Source organism: Chenopodium quinoa, unplaced genomic scaffold (genome assembly GCF_001683475.1).
Source record: "Chenopodium quinoa cultivar QQ74 unplaced genomic scaffold, ASM168347v1, whole genome shotgun sequence".
Taxonomy (NCBI): domain Eukaryota; kingdom Viridiplantae; phylum Streptophyta; class Magnoliopsida; order Caryophyllales; family Amaranthaceae; genus Chenopodium; species Chenopodium quinoa.
The window spans coordinates 1463500-1478647 of NW_018744239.1; the positions used below are offsets into that span (position 1 = coordinate 1463500).

The following is a 15148-nucleotide window of genomic DNA, read 5'->3' on the forward strand; positions in this document are numbered from 1 at the left end:
GGATAAAATTGTTAGTTTAGAGTTTTATTTTCAATAAAATACCAATATTTCAGATGAACAAATTGAATTATAATTTATTCAAAAAAATTATTAGATTTTAATTCTCAAAAATTATCATATCAATTTATTTTTATATCATAATATTTTTTGGAACTAAGAAAGTAATTTAAAGCGTAAAATATCCGTTTATAATATAGACTAATCGGTTAAAATAATATATTTCACAATCTAATAGAATTTTATTACTATATAGACCTGTCAATTAGGGTTGGGTAATGAATCATCTCGGATTGAATCGATTTAGTTACGAGTCAAGAAATTTTCAACCTTTCCCAATGATTTGGGTTCAGGTCAACCCGTTGAACATTTATTTTATTTAATTTAAATATTTTGCCAATTTTTATTATTTTAATGTATTAAATCGAACATTTCTATCAGCATTATTATTAGTCATTACATGTCTACCGAATAGCAAATCGTCACAAAAGCACATCAATTCCTAACTAAATTTGTATCAATGATATATTTTAAAATTTGTCGTATAGATTAAAAATTTATCTTAAAATTCAATAAACAACCCGGGCATCGCACGGGCGCAAAACTAGTTAGTTATATATTGATTATGGATTTTAGTAACTGAAAAATAATAAATATACCAATATCTTTTCCACTAAAAAAACAAAAAAAAAAACTTTTGGACGAATTGTATATTTATTATTTTTTGATTAGTGGTTTTTAGTTAAGAACCACCATTACAATTTCTAGTAAAAAACATCCATTTTGTTTTGGATATTGGATATTTGGATTGGATATCCATTATCTAAAATCTAACTTATTTCGAATATTTTTCAAATATTGGATATCCAAATAGGTATCCGATATCCTAAATTTTTGAATTGGATATCTAATCCGAATTCATATTCGATCAAATTTCCTTAATTAACGGGTTAGAACTTCAGAGAGTTTTGCTAGCCTTAATATCCCAGAGATTAAATTTATAATGACTTATATAAGGATCTTCTACTACGGAGTATAATATTATTGATGTCACGTAGGATTCTAAACTAATCCCATTTATAGTTAGCTTATCCCCTAATGATTAGTTATTAGCTTGATATTTAAATGTTTTCCACACTCCTACTTTCTTGATTAACTTATTAATTAATTTTATTAATGTATCAATCTCCTATAATAGAAACTTTTTCTTATTGTATTTGCTTGTCCAGGTCAATTTTATTCTACGATTCTAATGTTCCTAACTATAACCATAACAGTTACTATTACACGTGTAAAATTAAGGGGTTTGAGATGTATAAAAATAGCATGTGACAATTCAATATAAGTAATTGAGTAATGTTTTTCTTTTTTAAATTCATTTCTCTTTATTTCCTTAAACATACGAAATTATGAACATATACTTGTATATTGTATCAATGTAAAAATTACACATGAGATAAATAGATTAGTTGGCCTAACCCACCTAAGTTCTTGGTTTTTATTTTAAATTTTGACTTGATCAGATCTCTTTTTACTCTCTTTACTCTTTAATTTTAATATTTTCCTTATTTGCCCTCCACTTTTCTCCCTGTCAAATTGTCTCCTTCAAACTGCCAATTCAAATAAACAAATCAAAGCTAAAAATATAATTAATTACAATTAGATATAAATAATACTCCACAACTTCGTCATTATTTCCAGTAAATCTCCATTTTTCATATTATGTTGGAGCTTTTTTGAGCTGCAAAAAAAGTTAGAGAGAGAAAGAATAAAACAGAGAAGAAAGAAAATCAAGAAACCAAAAAAATGGGAAATCTTTGGAAAACGCAACAATCTCATCAACAATCTTTAACCAGGAAATTGTTACCTTATGTTCTTTATGCAATAATTCCATTAGCTCTCCTCCATTTTTACCTTTACCCTTCTCCTCCTCCTCTTCTAGATTCTTCTTCTGTTATTAAAGATCAATTTTCTAATCTTAATCCCATTGCTAAAGGTAATTTTATTTTTAATTTAATTTGATTTTTGTATTTTCTTAGCTAATTAAGTTTCTGGGTTTTGTGTAATTGCTGATTATTATGTGTTCTGTTTTCTTTTACAGCGGAAAAAACTGGAAATGGGGTTTTGGATTCAGTGTCAGAACCTCCTAAAGGTGATTTTTTTAGCTTATTTTTGGATATTAATGCTTAATTACAACTTTAAAGTTCTGGGTTTTGTATATTGAGCAGAAAAAAAGTGTGATTTTCTTAGTTTATTTATGTTAATAAACTTGCCAAATTTAATTCTTGATTTGTTTATATCTAGACCCAAAATTGACTTGAGAAATGATGAAATATGGATTTATATTTTATTGAACAGAAAAGGAAAATGTGAATGAGATTCTAATTTCATCTACACCACCTCCAAAAGGTTAGATAACTTTTTCTCATGATCTTTATTGTAAACATTACCTAATTTGATTTTCTGGGATATTAATTGATTACTCCATATATTCATAAAAAGTTTCCTTTTTAATTTTAGCAGAAGAAGAAAGTAAAGAAATTGCATCAGTTTGTGATTATACAAATGGAAAATGGGTCCAAGAAAAGAAAGGACCTTTGTATAATGGCTCAAGTTGTGGAACAATTAAAGATGGGCAAAATTGCATGAATCATGGAAGACCTGATATGGATTATCTTTATTGGAAATGGCAACCTAAAGAATGCAATCTTGATAGGTTTGACCCTCAATTGTTTTTGCAAATTCTTGAAGGAAAACACTTGGCTTTTGTTGGGGATTCCATGGCAAGGAATCAATTAGAGTCTTTGTTGTGTATGTTAAGCTCGGTTTCGCCCCCAAATCTGATTTACTCGAATGGGGATGATAACAGGTTCAGGAGATGGCATTTCCCTTCTCATAATGTTAATGTTTCTGTGTATTGGTCACCTTTTCTTGTTAATGGGATTGAGAAATCAAGTGATGGGACTATAAATTACAATCAATTGTTCTTTGATTCGGTTGATGAGAGGTGGGGTTCTGAGCTGGATTCGATTGATATGGTGGTTCTGTCGATTGGTCATTGGTATTTGCATCCTGCTATATATCACGATGGGGAAGTTGACCTCGGATGCCATGCTCTTGATAGTATGAATTGTACTGATGTTGAGTTCTATGATGTGTTTGGCAAGGCTTTTAACACCAGCCTAAAGGCGATTATTGAAAGGAAATCAAAGTCAGAAGGGAATGGTATTGATGTTATTGTGACTACATTTTCTCCACATCATTTTGAAGGGGAATGGGATCAGTTTGGAGCTTGCTCTAAGACAAAGCCATACATGGAAGAGGAGAAATCTCTCGATTGGATGGATTCCCGTATGAGGCAAGCAGAGGTTGAAGAAGTGGAAAAGGCTAAGACAATACTAAATGCTGATAATAATGCTATGCCTAAGGTTAGGGTAGCGGCATTAGATGTCACTAAGTTGGCTATGTTGAGGCCTGATGGTCACCCTGGCCCTTACATGCATCCTAACCCTTTTGCCGATGGGATTAAGGAACGTGTTCAGAACGATTGTGTGCACTGGTGCTTACCAGGACCAATTGATACATGGAACGAGATCATGCTCGATGTTATGAAGAGATGGCGCGCATCATCAATGAAATGAGCTGAGAGCATTTTTCATTGAATTCAACTATTGGAGGATTTCTTGTCCTCTACTTCTTTGGTCAAACTAGTTGACATCAGATGTTACAAAAGAGAAATCATACAGATATTTATGGTTGTTAGATGATGGTGGTAAAGGCTTTTAGCTGTCTTCCTATGTTTAATGTATATGAACAATATGGAAGTGGCACTCACAAAGGGTTTGAATAGAACAAAGTACGACCAGAGTCCAGCCGCCTTACACGGGATGTTCAAGACTACAAGTGCAAGGATTTTGCTGGATCGGTTAAGTTTTCATGGCAAGTTTTTTGTGATGTGAGCTATTACCACATACTCAGTATCCGACCGTTTGTAATCAAATTAGTTGTAAAATTCTGCCTGCTAATATCTTGATTAGTTTCTTACAGTTTTCTATGTTAGAGTTATAGTTGGACTGATCTATTAGTCCTTTACTTTTGACACTTTGAACATTTGGTATCCTTTTCATATGATAAAATTTGTTGATGATTAGCAATACAATGTTATATGGAGTACCATCTATGTTAATTCTTCAGCAGTACATCAAACTTGTATGAAGTTGAACTGCTCATTAGATGATTTGAGTAGAGCAGCTGGAATGGTTTGTTGACTTTTCTTTTCATGATTCATTTGCCTTAAAGCAGCAAGCCTTATTCAATTTAAGTAAGTTTTTTTTTAGGAAAATTTGTTGAAAACCATTATTTATATATATATATATATATATATATATATATATATATTTTTAGGTCAAAGCACACCTGTTTAATTTTTTTTTGTTGAATTCCACCACTTTTCGAATTTCAACTATTGATTGACATTTCCAGTGTTGATTAGCATATGCACTGATGTGTCTATTTTATATAGTATTTTACCCCCGTCCCTTGGTCGCAATTAGTAGTGTTTTTGGCTCTTTAGAGCCAATTTTATTACTAATTGGTGTTTTCTAGTGTATTCGTAGATTTGGTTGACTTTTGCAGGGATTTATGTTTTTGGAGTATTTTCCCGAGATATTTTGGAGCAATCACGAACATTGGAGAAGCACGACCAGATTTTATAGCCCAGGGCCGGTTAGAGTCATCGAACCGGTGATTAAGGGCTCGGTATAGGTGATACCGGGGCATTTGGATCGAGTATTCAAGACAGGAAGAGGAAACCCAGATTGGCCCAAAGAATTGGAGCCCAATCGTAGTCCAAATAGTGGCCCAAGTGAGCCGCCCGACCAAAGAGGTTGGCGCCCGGAGGCGCGCCCGGCCGGGCGGGAGAAGCTAAGGTGGTCGCCCGGTGACGCGCCCGGCCGGGCGCGAGATTAGTACTAGAGAGTAAAAAGGCTCGCCCGATCGGGCGCGTGTATTAATTAGGAGACGATTAGCGACGTTTTAGTTTGTTTTAACTTAGGATTTGTACGGAGTATAAATACTCCTCCGTAATACGATTTTAGGGATCTCTTTCCTCTCCTTTTCTTTTTACTGTTTCTTTACTCTCTTAATGGTTCTCTTAGATTTCTTTCTCTTAAACCCTTGTTCTTAATTCTACTCTTAATTCCAGATTTGTTTGGTAACGATTTCTCTTCTCTTAATCTTAGTTGTTTATTTTATTCCTTTAATCATGTCTTACTTTATTGCTTTGATTAGCTTAGTTTTTACCATGTGTGAGTAGTTCTATTTCTAGGGTTGATGAGGATCCATAAATAATATGAAGGGGTAATTTATTGTTATTAATTATCAATGTTAGATAAATTTCCTATTGATTGATTTAATGCTCTGTGACTAGATTAGGCCTATCTTTTATGCATGAGTTTGACAATATTGATTCAAGATTCGACAGATGAGAATTGATGTTTCGGTCTAGTTTCAATAGGCAGTTTAATTTATAAATGGTTAAGTCGAGATTCGAGAGATGAGATTTAATACCGGTAGATTAATTCTGTGATTGTAATACGTAGCGAAAGCCCTTTACAATCTGGTTAATTGATGCATTAATGTTTGACTATTATTGGTTCTAGATATTGCATGAAAATTTCTTATTGAATTGTTTTAACGCTTTACAATTACGGCTTGTAAAAGTATAGCAATATTGAATTGATGAATCGAGCAAATGTTAATTTGTTATTAAAGGCTATTTTCAATAAGAACTTAGATCTAGTAAATTGCGAGAGCCTGTTAGATCTATGTTGATTAATAAATTGCGAGAGCCTGTTAATCATGTTATTTATGCAATGTCAATGATTGATTATTTTGTTTTACCCTGGAATATTATTTATTGGTAAACCTATGCCCTAGATCCTTTTATATATTGTTTTCTCCCTATTCTCAATCTCAGTAGTTTAGTTTCTTATTCAAATATAAATATTGGTTACTTCATAATCTAGATTATTTTAGTTAATTAGGAATAAAAAGACTTGTTTCCCTGTGGAGATCGACCCTACTTCCCTATCTGCTTTAGTTAGAGGACTTAGGAATTATTTTTTATTAGGGGATACGACTTTACCCTGTCATGCACCTCACGGGACTTACTTAACTCCACTTTTCTATTATTTTTCCCCCCTTTTTTCTTCATTTATTCCCCCTTTGTCACTTACATTTTCGTGCAATTTTTTAAAAGGCTATTAAAACCAAAGTATGATGAAGAGGAGTGGCAAAGAGGGAAATGTTAGAAGGGAAAGAGGGGAAAATAAAATAAAAGTAGAGTTAAGTGGGTCACGTGAGGTGCACATGTTAGTCAACACTGGAAATGTAAGTAATTAGCTGGAACCCAGGGAAACTGTGGGGCTTAACAAAATAAAAAATTTAAAACAGGTGTGCCTTGACAATTTTTTTTTAAAACAGGTGTGTTTTGACAAAAAAATAATAATAATAATTATAAGATGGTTTTCAACAAATTTTCCTTTTTTTTTTACACTTTTTCCTTTTCCTTGACAATTGTATGGGCTTCGAAACCTGCTAGTTCAAAAAAATAAAAAAAAAATTGTGGGCTGATTTTATTCTTTGTTTAATTTATTAATATAGTACTCATATTATACGAAGTATTTCCTCAAAAAAATAAAAAACCAGTATATCAAATATAAAGATGTTTAAATAAAACAAAAAAAAAATATAAAGATGTTTCAAAATTATTAGTTACATCTCCTCCTATAGTCCTATGGTATCTTCATCTGAAATTTGGAGGTTTAATAGTTTTGTGATTAGACTTATTTATTAATTCATAGCATTAGCAATTAAAGAAAAACATCATTGGAGAAAGATGTAAAGAGTAAAGAAATATGAGTAAGAAATTAAAAAGGAATGATTTGATGTGAAGTTTAATGTTGTGAATTACTCCCTCTGTTAGTTGGTTCCATAATGATGTTCCTATTTAGAATCTATTAGTGAGATAATTATATTTGAAGTAGGGATATTATTGTAGAACGGAAGGAGTACTCCATATGTGGAGCTTATTGTTGAGAGCTTGAAAAGCAAAAGAAAAACAATGTGAACTTTGATAGGGAATGTTGTAGTTATTAAATATTAACACCTACATCCTCCACTCCACATACTATATATACATCCTACAAACAATAAAAATTTGTTTCCCTCCTTTTCTCCCTCCTTTTATAAATCAATTTTCTTATAATTTTACCAACATTTTAAATTTCTCTATCCTCATAATTTTACTCTTTTCTTTCTCCATTTTCTCACTCTTAAACGATCAAAATCTCTCAAATTTATCTTACAAAAAAAAGTTCAAATACTCTTGATCTCTACCAAAATATTGTACTACGTATGTAAGATACGAAATTGCAGAAAATTTCTACAAAAGAACAACTAACAATCAAATTGTAAGTTAATTTTGTTTATTTTTGTTAACTTTGTTTATTTTTGAAAAAAAAGTACAAACACTAACTTTTTATTTGCCTTATTCTTCAATTACTTTCTTTAGATGTATGAATTTACAGTATTAGTTCATGATTTCTTATAATTTTTAACATAACAATGATTTCTTATGATTATATTAGAATGATGTTTGGTATAATAATATACTTTAAGTTGAATTAATTTGTGGTGTATTATTAGGTTATAAAATTACTGGACAAAAAAAAAAAAAAAAAAAAAAAAAAAAAAAAAAAGAGAGAGAGAGAGAGAGAGAGAGAGAGAGTTTAATTGCCCTAATTTTCTGGATTTGATCTATGTTGTAGGATTATAGAAATACAAATTTAGCTCGTAGATGAATGTTCATTTTCATTTTGATAAATATTCATTTGTATGTTAGTATATGTTCATGCACATATTAATATACGGTCATTAGAATTATGATAAAAGTCTTGATCTCCAATTTCTTCCTAAATTTTCTATCGATCTAATAAGGAATATCAATCTATTGTAAATTTTCATTATAGGTGGCACATTGATCATTTAGATGGATTTCATGTTCATTTATATTCAATTAAAATTGATACATGTTCATTCTCTTTACATTATATGTTCATTCTTATATTGAAAGATGTTCATTTGCAATCTAATTCAGTATTATTCTCATATATAAACATGTTTATTTAGATTTATACTTATTCATTCATCCTCACATTAAAAGACATTTGTTTCAATTTTAATACTTGTTTGTTATCTTATTGAAAAATATTCAATTAAATAATAATATTTGTTCGTTCTTGTATTAAAAAATGTTTATTCAAACTTTGATATTACTTGTTCATCTTCATATATAACTATTCTCGTTCATTGTCTAGCAATATGTTAAAATTTGTATTTTTAAAAGTTTATATGTTTTGATTGTTACTAACATTTTACTTTAAAATGTTTTGATCTTTTATCACACAGGTTAATGAAATAAAAAAAAGTTGAAAACGATAATGGATGTATTGATAAAAATATATGTATTAAGGAAAACACACAAACATCATAAGAGTATGTAGAAGGGTATCCATTACAAGGATGATAATTCTACATACTTTTTATGTATACCAAATGTATTAAATTAGAGACGATAATAAATTCATTTTGTAAGACACATATATACTAAGTATATGATATGTACATTTTTGAATTGTAAGGTTTTCACTTTTGATTTTTTTTTTTAAATTTTTTTACGTTTAATTAATAAATTTAGCATACATTTGAAAAGAAAAAAAAAAGTTATGCTTAAGAAACAATGAGTATATAGCACGTTGTATTAACAATATTGAACATTTAATGATATAAAACTGAACATTTATATTTATAAAAATGAACACACACACATATATATGTATATCAAAATGAACATTTTGTATATAATTCAAAACCGAAAATTTATTAGATAACGTCATTATGATGAAGAGGGGGTGCAGGCAGTGCTACCTACATAGGGGGTGTGGACAAAAATTTGTAGAAATGTTGAAAGCATACTTGGGCTCATTTTATGGGCCTTTCACCCATTATCCCAAATATGGGCCTGACAATGGTTTATTTCATCTGAAAACAACTACACCACTTTTTTCCAAGTTTTAGGTGATTTAAGGCTAATGTTTAGTCTTGGAGGCTCTGTTCCTTTAACCCCTAAACAAAATTTGTTCTTATAATTCAAATATTTCTGTAATAAATCTTTCAACTTTCTTTAACTTCTTATCTCCCCTTTACTTTATTTGTCCTGATTTATCTTTTGCATCGTTGTCTAAGGCCTAGAGGTATTAGTTGTATTGCTAAATTTGTGAGTTGTGACATATAAGAGAATTATCACAGGAAAATCGGGATTTAATTTTTTTTTTTTTTTCTTTTTTGACGGAAAAATCATGAAATTGATGTTAGTGTTTTCATAAGATTGGGTAAACATCGGATGAGATTTGGCTTCAATTTGGTACCTTCAGAAGCTGGAATTCTTTGGGCCTTGTGGTAAAAATAAATACTAAAATATACTCCTTGTTCTATTACTGTACATGTCTCTTTTTGTCCCACATCGAAAGAGTTTTTAAACAATGCTTTCTTTATATAGTCTGGTGTCTAACAAAGATTGTCTCTTTGGAGACAACTTAACTGAATTGATTGGACTGATCTGAAATGAATATTATTAAATCAAATTATTCAAAAGATATAATTTAAATTTTTTAGACCTTTTTGCCCCTAACATTGTTTAGTTCTGGAACACACCTACGAAATCCCTCCGTGATGATAGAGTTATGATCTTATATTGCAAAGAACCAAAGAGCATACTAATCTGATTACAAGCCTTCGTAAAACGGGAATGTGATACATATTTGCACCCTAGCTAGAAAGGGGCGATTTAGCTTTTTATCAACTATGTATTTGTTAAGCGCAGTAAGCAGTCTAAGCACCATTGCCATTGACCCACAATGATATGTTATACAATTAATAATTAGTACTCCGACTTAATATTAATATCAATTGATTTACTTTATTACTCCCATCGTCCCAATGTAATTTACTTAATTTGACTGACATATAGGTTTAGTCACATTAAATAACTTCTTATTTTATCGTGTAATAGTTAGTACGTAGATTAATTTACTTCATTTAGTGTTTTGTGAGTAATTTATTTTTGGAGAGAAGTGAATAGAGGATCACTTTTTATATATAATATAAAAATATTGAAAGTATTATGAATCAAAGTGTCCCATGAAAGTAATTTAGTGAGAGAATAGCTATTGAATTTTTTATTAAAAAGAAAAGGAATAAATATATAAATTATTACAAAATTAGAACGGAAGAAATAATGGAAGGAAATAAAACAAAATCAAATTTAGAAGAAAATTAGTCAACTAGCTATTTCATATTTATTCAAAATAATGATACTAAGGCCCTGTTTGATTCACCTTAATTTTGCTGAACTAAAATTATTTTTACTGAACTGAACTTATTTTTATTGAACTGAACTTAATTTTACTGAACTGAAATTATTTTTACTAAACTTAAATTATTTTTACTGAAATGAAATTATTTTTACTGATTTTCTATTATAATTCTTCTTTAAGAAAACTGAATTTTACTGAACTGATTTTATTGTTACTGAACTGAAATTATTTTTACTGAACTGAAATTAATTTTACTGAACTGAACTTATTTTTACTGAACTGAAATTATTTTTACTTAATATTATTTTTTTAAGGTGAAGAGAACAGGGCCTAAGGGCCTGTTCTTATACATTTATTTTCGGTTCATTTCAGTTCAGTTCAGCTCCTTATTTCCTTCTCTTATAAAATGTTCATTTCAGTTCAGTTCAGTTCAGCTTTTAATTTCCTTCTCTTATAAAATATTCATTTCGATTTAGTTCAGTTCAGTTTAATTTAGCTGAGTTTAGTCAATGAGAACAGACCCTAAGTTTATATTATGCTCCTTCCGTTCTCTTTTAAATTATATTTACTACAAGGTGAGATGACAATGACAACAACTGAATGTACCTTCAAGCTAATTAAAGACCAAATGGATACCATAAAACTACAAGCAACATCTCAACATCGAGGTGCAAGCTGCACACGTGTGGCACAGTGCATGTATAGCGCGTGGATTAGCAGATGATCAAGACGTGAAACTTTACATACCAGTTAATGGGCGATCAAGATTGAAGGATATGAAACTAATGAAAGTACCACAGGAATACCGTGGAAACATCCTTTTTAATGCAACTTGTGTAGAAAAGAAAGGAGATGTTACATGTAAACCATTGTGGTATGCTGCGAGTAAGATTCATGAGGCAATTATCAAATTGAATGATATTGAGTATCTAAGATCAGCCATTGATTGTGTGGAATCACACCCAGATCTAACGACTATTGTTCGTGGGCCACATAGTTCTGTTTGTCCAAACATCACAATAACTTCTTGGCTAGATTACCTTGTTATGAAGCAGATTTTGGATGGGGTGGGCCCAAATTTATCGGCATAAATGGGCTCAAATATGATGGTCAAACATACATTACACCAAGTTCAAAAACGGATGGTAGTTATTTGTTTGGCCAAGCTTCTGAAAAACAACTTCTGTTTCCCAGAAGTAGTTTTCCAGAAACTATTTCTAGGAAAACACTTGTAAGAAACAAATTTGTTTGGCCCATCAAAAATCAGAAGTGATTCTTAGATTGAGAAACTATTTTACCTTGTTTGGCCCATATCAGTTTTTTTTTTTTTAAAAAAAAATTATTTGGGAGAATAAACTAGTATTAATTTCTTGTATATTGTTGTTAATAGTAGTTTTTTTTTTTATTATTATTTAAAAAAAAAAATTGGTTAGAAAATTGTTTATAATTGCTTGTAAGATAAAATTTTAATATAAAATTTTGAACAATTCATAAGTCTAAATACTTAGATTTTTAAATTTCATATTAATAATTCATATCCAAAAGTTTCATACGTTCATAATTACAAACATAATGTCTAATATAATTATTCCTAATAAAAGATCCAATAATGTTACAATCAACGACTCATTAGAGAAGTTGCAATATTGTAGCGAATAGACTCCATACTAAAATCATCCATTGATCCATCATGTTCTTCAAGAGTAGTTACCGGGTTGCCTCCAATATCCACATCCCCTTCAACTTCAGGTATATAATAAGGATCTGCATCACATTTATCAAATTCCAAATCTTCAAGCGCGTGTCTTCTTATATAGTTATGCATAGCCATAGTAGCTGCAACAAGTTTCTTTTGAGTTTCCAACGGAAAGCTGGGCATAATTGATAATATCCTCCATCTTTTTTTCCAGACACCAAATGTTCTCTCTATAACGTTTCTCAACGACGAATGTGAATAATTAAAGACTTCATAGAAACCATTTGGAGGTTGTGTTGAACGACGAAAATCAGGAACATGGTATCGTTCACCTTTGAAAGGAGCTAAAAATCCTTTCATATTCGGATAACCCACGTCAACAACATAATATTTTCCTGTACATTGTATAATATTAGATAATGACACCATAGTATATAATAATGGTAACGATTATACACATAATAGTTTCATAAATATATACCTTCGGGTGGATGAGGGAAATATTTCTTGGGGTCTTCCATTGCATCCTTTAAGATTCGATTATCATGAACAGATCCCGGCCATCCAGCAACAAAATATGTAAATAACATGTCAAAGTCACAAATTGCTAACACATTTTGTGTAGGGATACCTTTGCGCCCTATGTAAGGGATTTTATCCTCCTCCGAAACAACACAATGCAATCTGCCTCCCAATGTCACGCTTTATAAATTCTACTAGCATTATATTGACAAACCTTACAACATACAAGCATTTCTCATAAAACAATAATTTAACTTAGACATCATATCAACCATTCCACTATCACCATCCAAAGTAATTTGGCACCAATACAAGCAATTTGAAAATGAAAGAATCCAATTCGAATAATGCTCTGTTTGGATACAAGAGTTTTATTTAAAATTCTAAAACAATTAAGAAAACTTCATAAAACAAAGAAATTGAAATAATCAGTCAAACCTGTTGAAGCTAATAAAAGAAATAAAGAAGAGAAAATAGTTTTAGAGAAACCGAAATAAAATGATGGTCATATTCCACACACTTGCATAAACAGATACATTACATAAGACATCTACCATTCCAAGAAGCTAAAAAAGTAAACAGAATAACAAATTGCTAACTAAGGATATTAGTGAGGAATAAGATCACTTCAAACCTCCATAAAAACACTAGTGCCTACCATAAGAAATGAAGTATCAAACTTATAAAAATTAAAGAAATAAAACTTAAGTACTTAACATATTTTAGGGCTTAAATTATGTAAAATTGATGAGTTATTTACAAAAACTTGCATAATACCTACCTCGCACGCGACACACTCCCTAGCTGCCCTTTAAACCCCATACTCTTTCATCCACGACAACCCAACAACAACACAAATTAAGTTGGAGAATGAGTAAAAATGGGGTTAATATTGATCTCTAGCAAAGAATCTGGGCCATGGAAGACTGTATTGTCATAAAGAAATTCTTGCTAATACATAATTCCTTCTCAAAGCTTTTAATTTAACAACAGACTCAACTATCTAAAAATTTATTTACTTTACAAGCTATTTAGTTTACTTTAATTTCTTATTAACTTAAAAATGTAAACTACAAATTCAAGCTGGAACTTGATAAGAAATTTGATCTAATATATTAACATAGAAGAATAACATACAAGTCGAAACCAACCCAATGAATACTTTATAGAAAATGAAAATAACAAACTACACCTACAAATATGGAACTATCCCATGATTAGAATGCATAAACATAGCCTACCTAACCTCCCACTAACAACATACTCCTAATTAATTTATCCTCACAGAAAATGGACCCTTCAACAATAACTAGCCATAATTGATTTGAATCAATCATCCAACAAAACCATGTCATTTGAAATTCACTACGGCACTACCCAAACACTTGTCATATTAATCCTAGTTCATCCAACTCAATTGAATCAAAATTGAAATGAAACGCCTAAATTGAATCAAAATTGAAAATTTCAAGATCTAAATTCTGGACCAATTCACTAACCTCATTGGCAGAACTTCTTGTTTGTGACATATTGGGATGATTTGGATGAGGAGAACCACTGAGATTTATATCTTTCTCCTATTTCAAAATCAATGCAAAGAAATTAGGGTTCTACCCACAAAAGAGAAGAAATTTCCATAAGTAAAAAAAATTAATACCTTATTATTGCTTGGTTGTGTCCTCTTGGGTGGACGAAATGGTGGCGCCGGAGGACCAGATTGCATGTCGTCGGTGATGATTTTTGGCCTTCAGGGGTTTGTGTTTCAGGAGAGAGAAAGAGCTGATGTTTATGAGAGAGGAGAAGAGAGAAGAGGGGTTTCTTTTTCTTAATGGGGTATAAGAGGTCTTTTTGTGAAATGTTAAAGATATTTTTGTCCAACAAAAAGTTTCATTAAATGGGAAAATAGCTCCCCGAGAAACTGATGTAGAGAAGCTCAAAATTGGTGCTTCTCATTTTGCCCACTCTAGAAGCTGTTTTGGGCTTCTTGAGAAAGTGTTTATGTTTTTTAAAAAACCCTTGTTTGGCCCAATTTCTATTTCTTAGATAAAGAAACCCTTGTAGAAACTAGGCCAAACAGTTACTTAGTGGTTGTGGCACTTTTCACCCCTCATTTGGTCTTGTTTGAAAAGTATTTTTTATAACTTATGGTTTGTGAATGGCTTCATCAAAACTAGTTTTATTTAAAAATAATAGTAGTAGTAGTAGTAGTAGTAGTAATAATAGTAATAGTAAGTTATCTATGTCCAAAAAAAAATGTTATCTAAGTTTAATAGAGATATTGTTATATATACCCGGGTGTACGTACTCATTTTGATTATTGTTTTTCATTTTATCATCAAATGAAGAGCAAAAACTAATCTTAGGTTAGTTGGGTGTATGGTGCACCCGATGCAACAAATTCTAAGTTTAATGTCTTCTGAACAAAAAAAAAAAAAATGTTATTTAAGTTTAAAGTATGATGTCTAAAATTGGATGGAAAATAATATTGTAAAATTTA

General features: G+C 30.6%; 2 protein-coding genes across 4 annotated transcripts; one reads left to right on the plus strand and one right to left on the minus strand.

Moving 5' to 3' along the window:
* Window positions 1-1597: 1597 nt before the first annotated feature.
* LOC110694098 (protein ALTERED XYLOGLUCAN 4-like) lies at window positions 1598-4277 on the plus strand. Of its 2 annotated transcripts, none has more exons than XM_021871257.1 (4): window positions 1598-1993; window positions 2099-2149; window positions 2356-2406; window positions 2518-4277. In XM_021871257.1, the coding sequence occupies exons 1-4, from the start codon at window positions 1804-1806 to the stop codon at window positions 3636-3638; spliced, it is 1413 nt and encodes a 470-aa protein (XP_021726949.1). In that variant the 5' UTR covers window positions 1598-1803; the 3' UTR covers window positions 3639-4277. The 2 variants fall into 2 exon arrangements, with proteins under 2 accessions (XP_021726949.1, XP_021726950.1); XM_021871258.1 differs by having other exon boundaries at window positions 1600-1993; window positions 2521-4277.
* A 7647-nt stretch (window positions 4278-11924) lies between these two features.
* LOC110694099 (protein ALP1-like) lies at window positions 11925-14544 on the minus strand. 2 transcript variants are annotated; one of them, XM_021871260.1, is made up of 4 exons: window positions 14309-14544; window positions 14151-14228; window positions 12611-12656; window positions 11925-12524 (listed from the first exon to the last, which is right to left on the minus strand). In XM_021871260.1, the coding sequence occupies exons 1-4, from the start codon at window positions 14372-14374 to the stop codon at window positions 12052-12054; spliced, it is 663 nt and encodes a 220-aa protein (XP_021726952.1). In that variant the 5' UTR covers window positions 14375-14544; the 3' UTR covers window positions 11925-12051. The 2 variants fall into 2 exon arrangements, with proteins under 2 accessions (XP_021726952.1, XP_021726951.1); XM_021871259.1 differs by having other exon boundaries at window positions 12611-12813; window positions 14309-14541.
* Window positions 14545-15148: the final 604 nt, after the last annotated feature.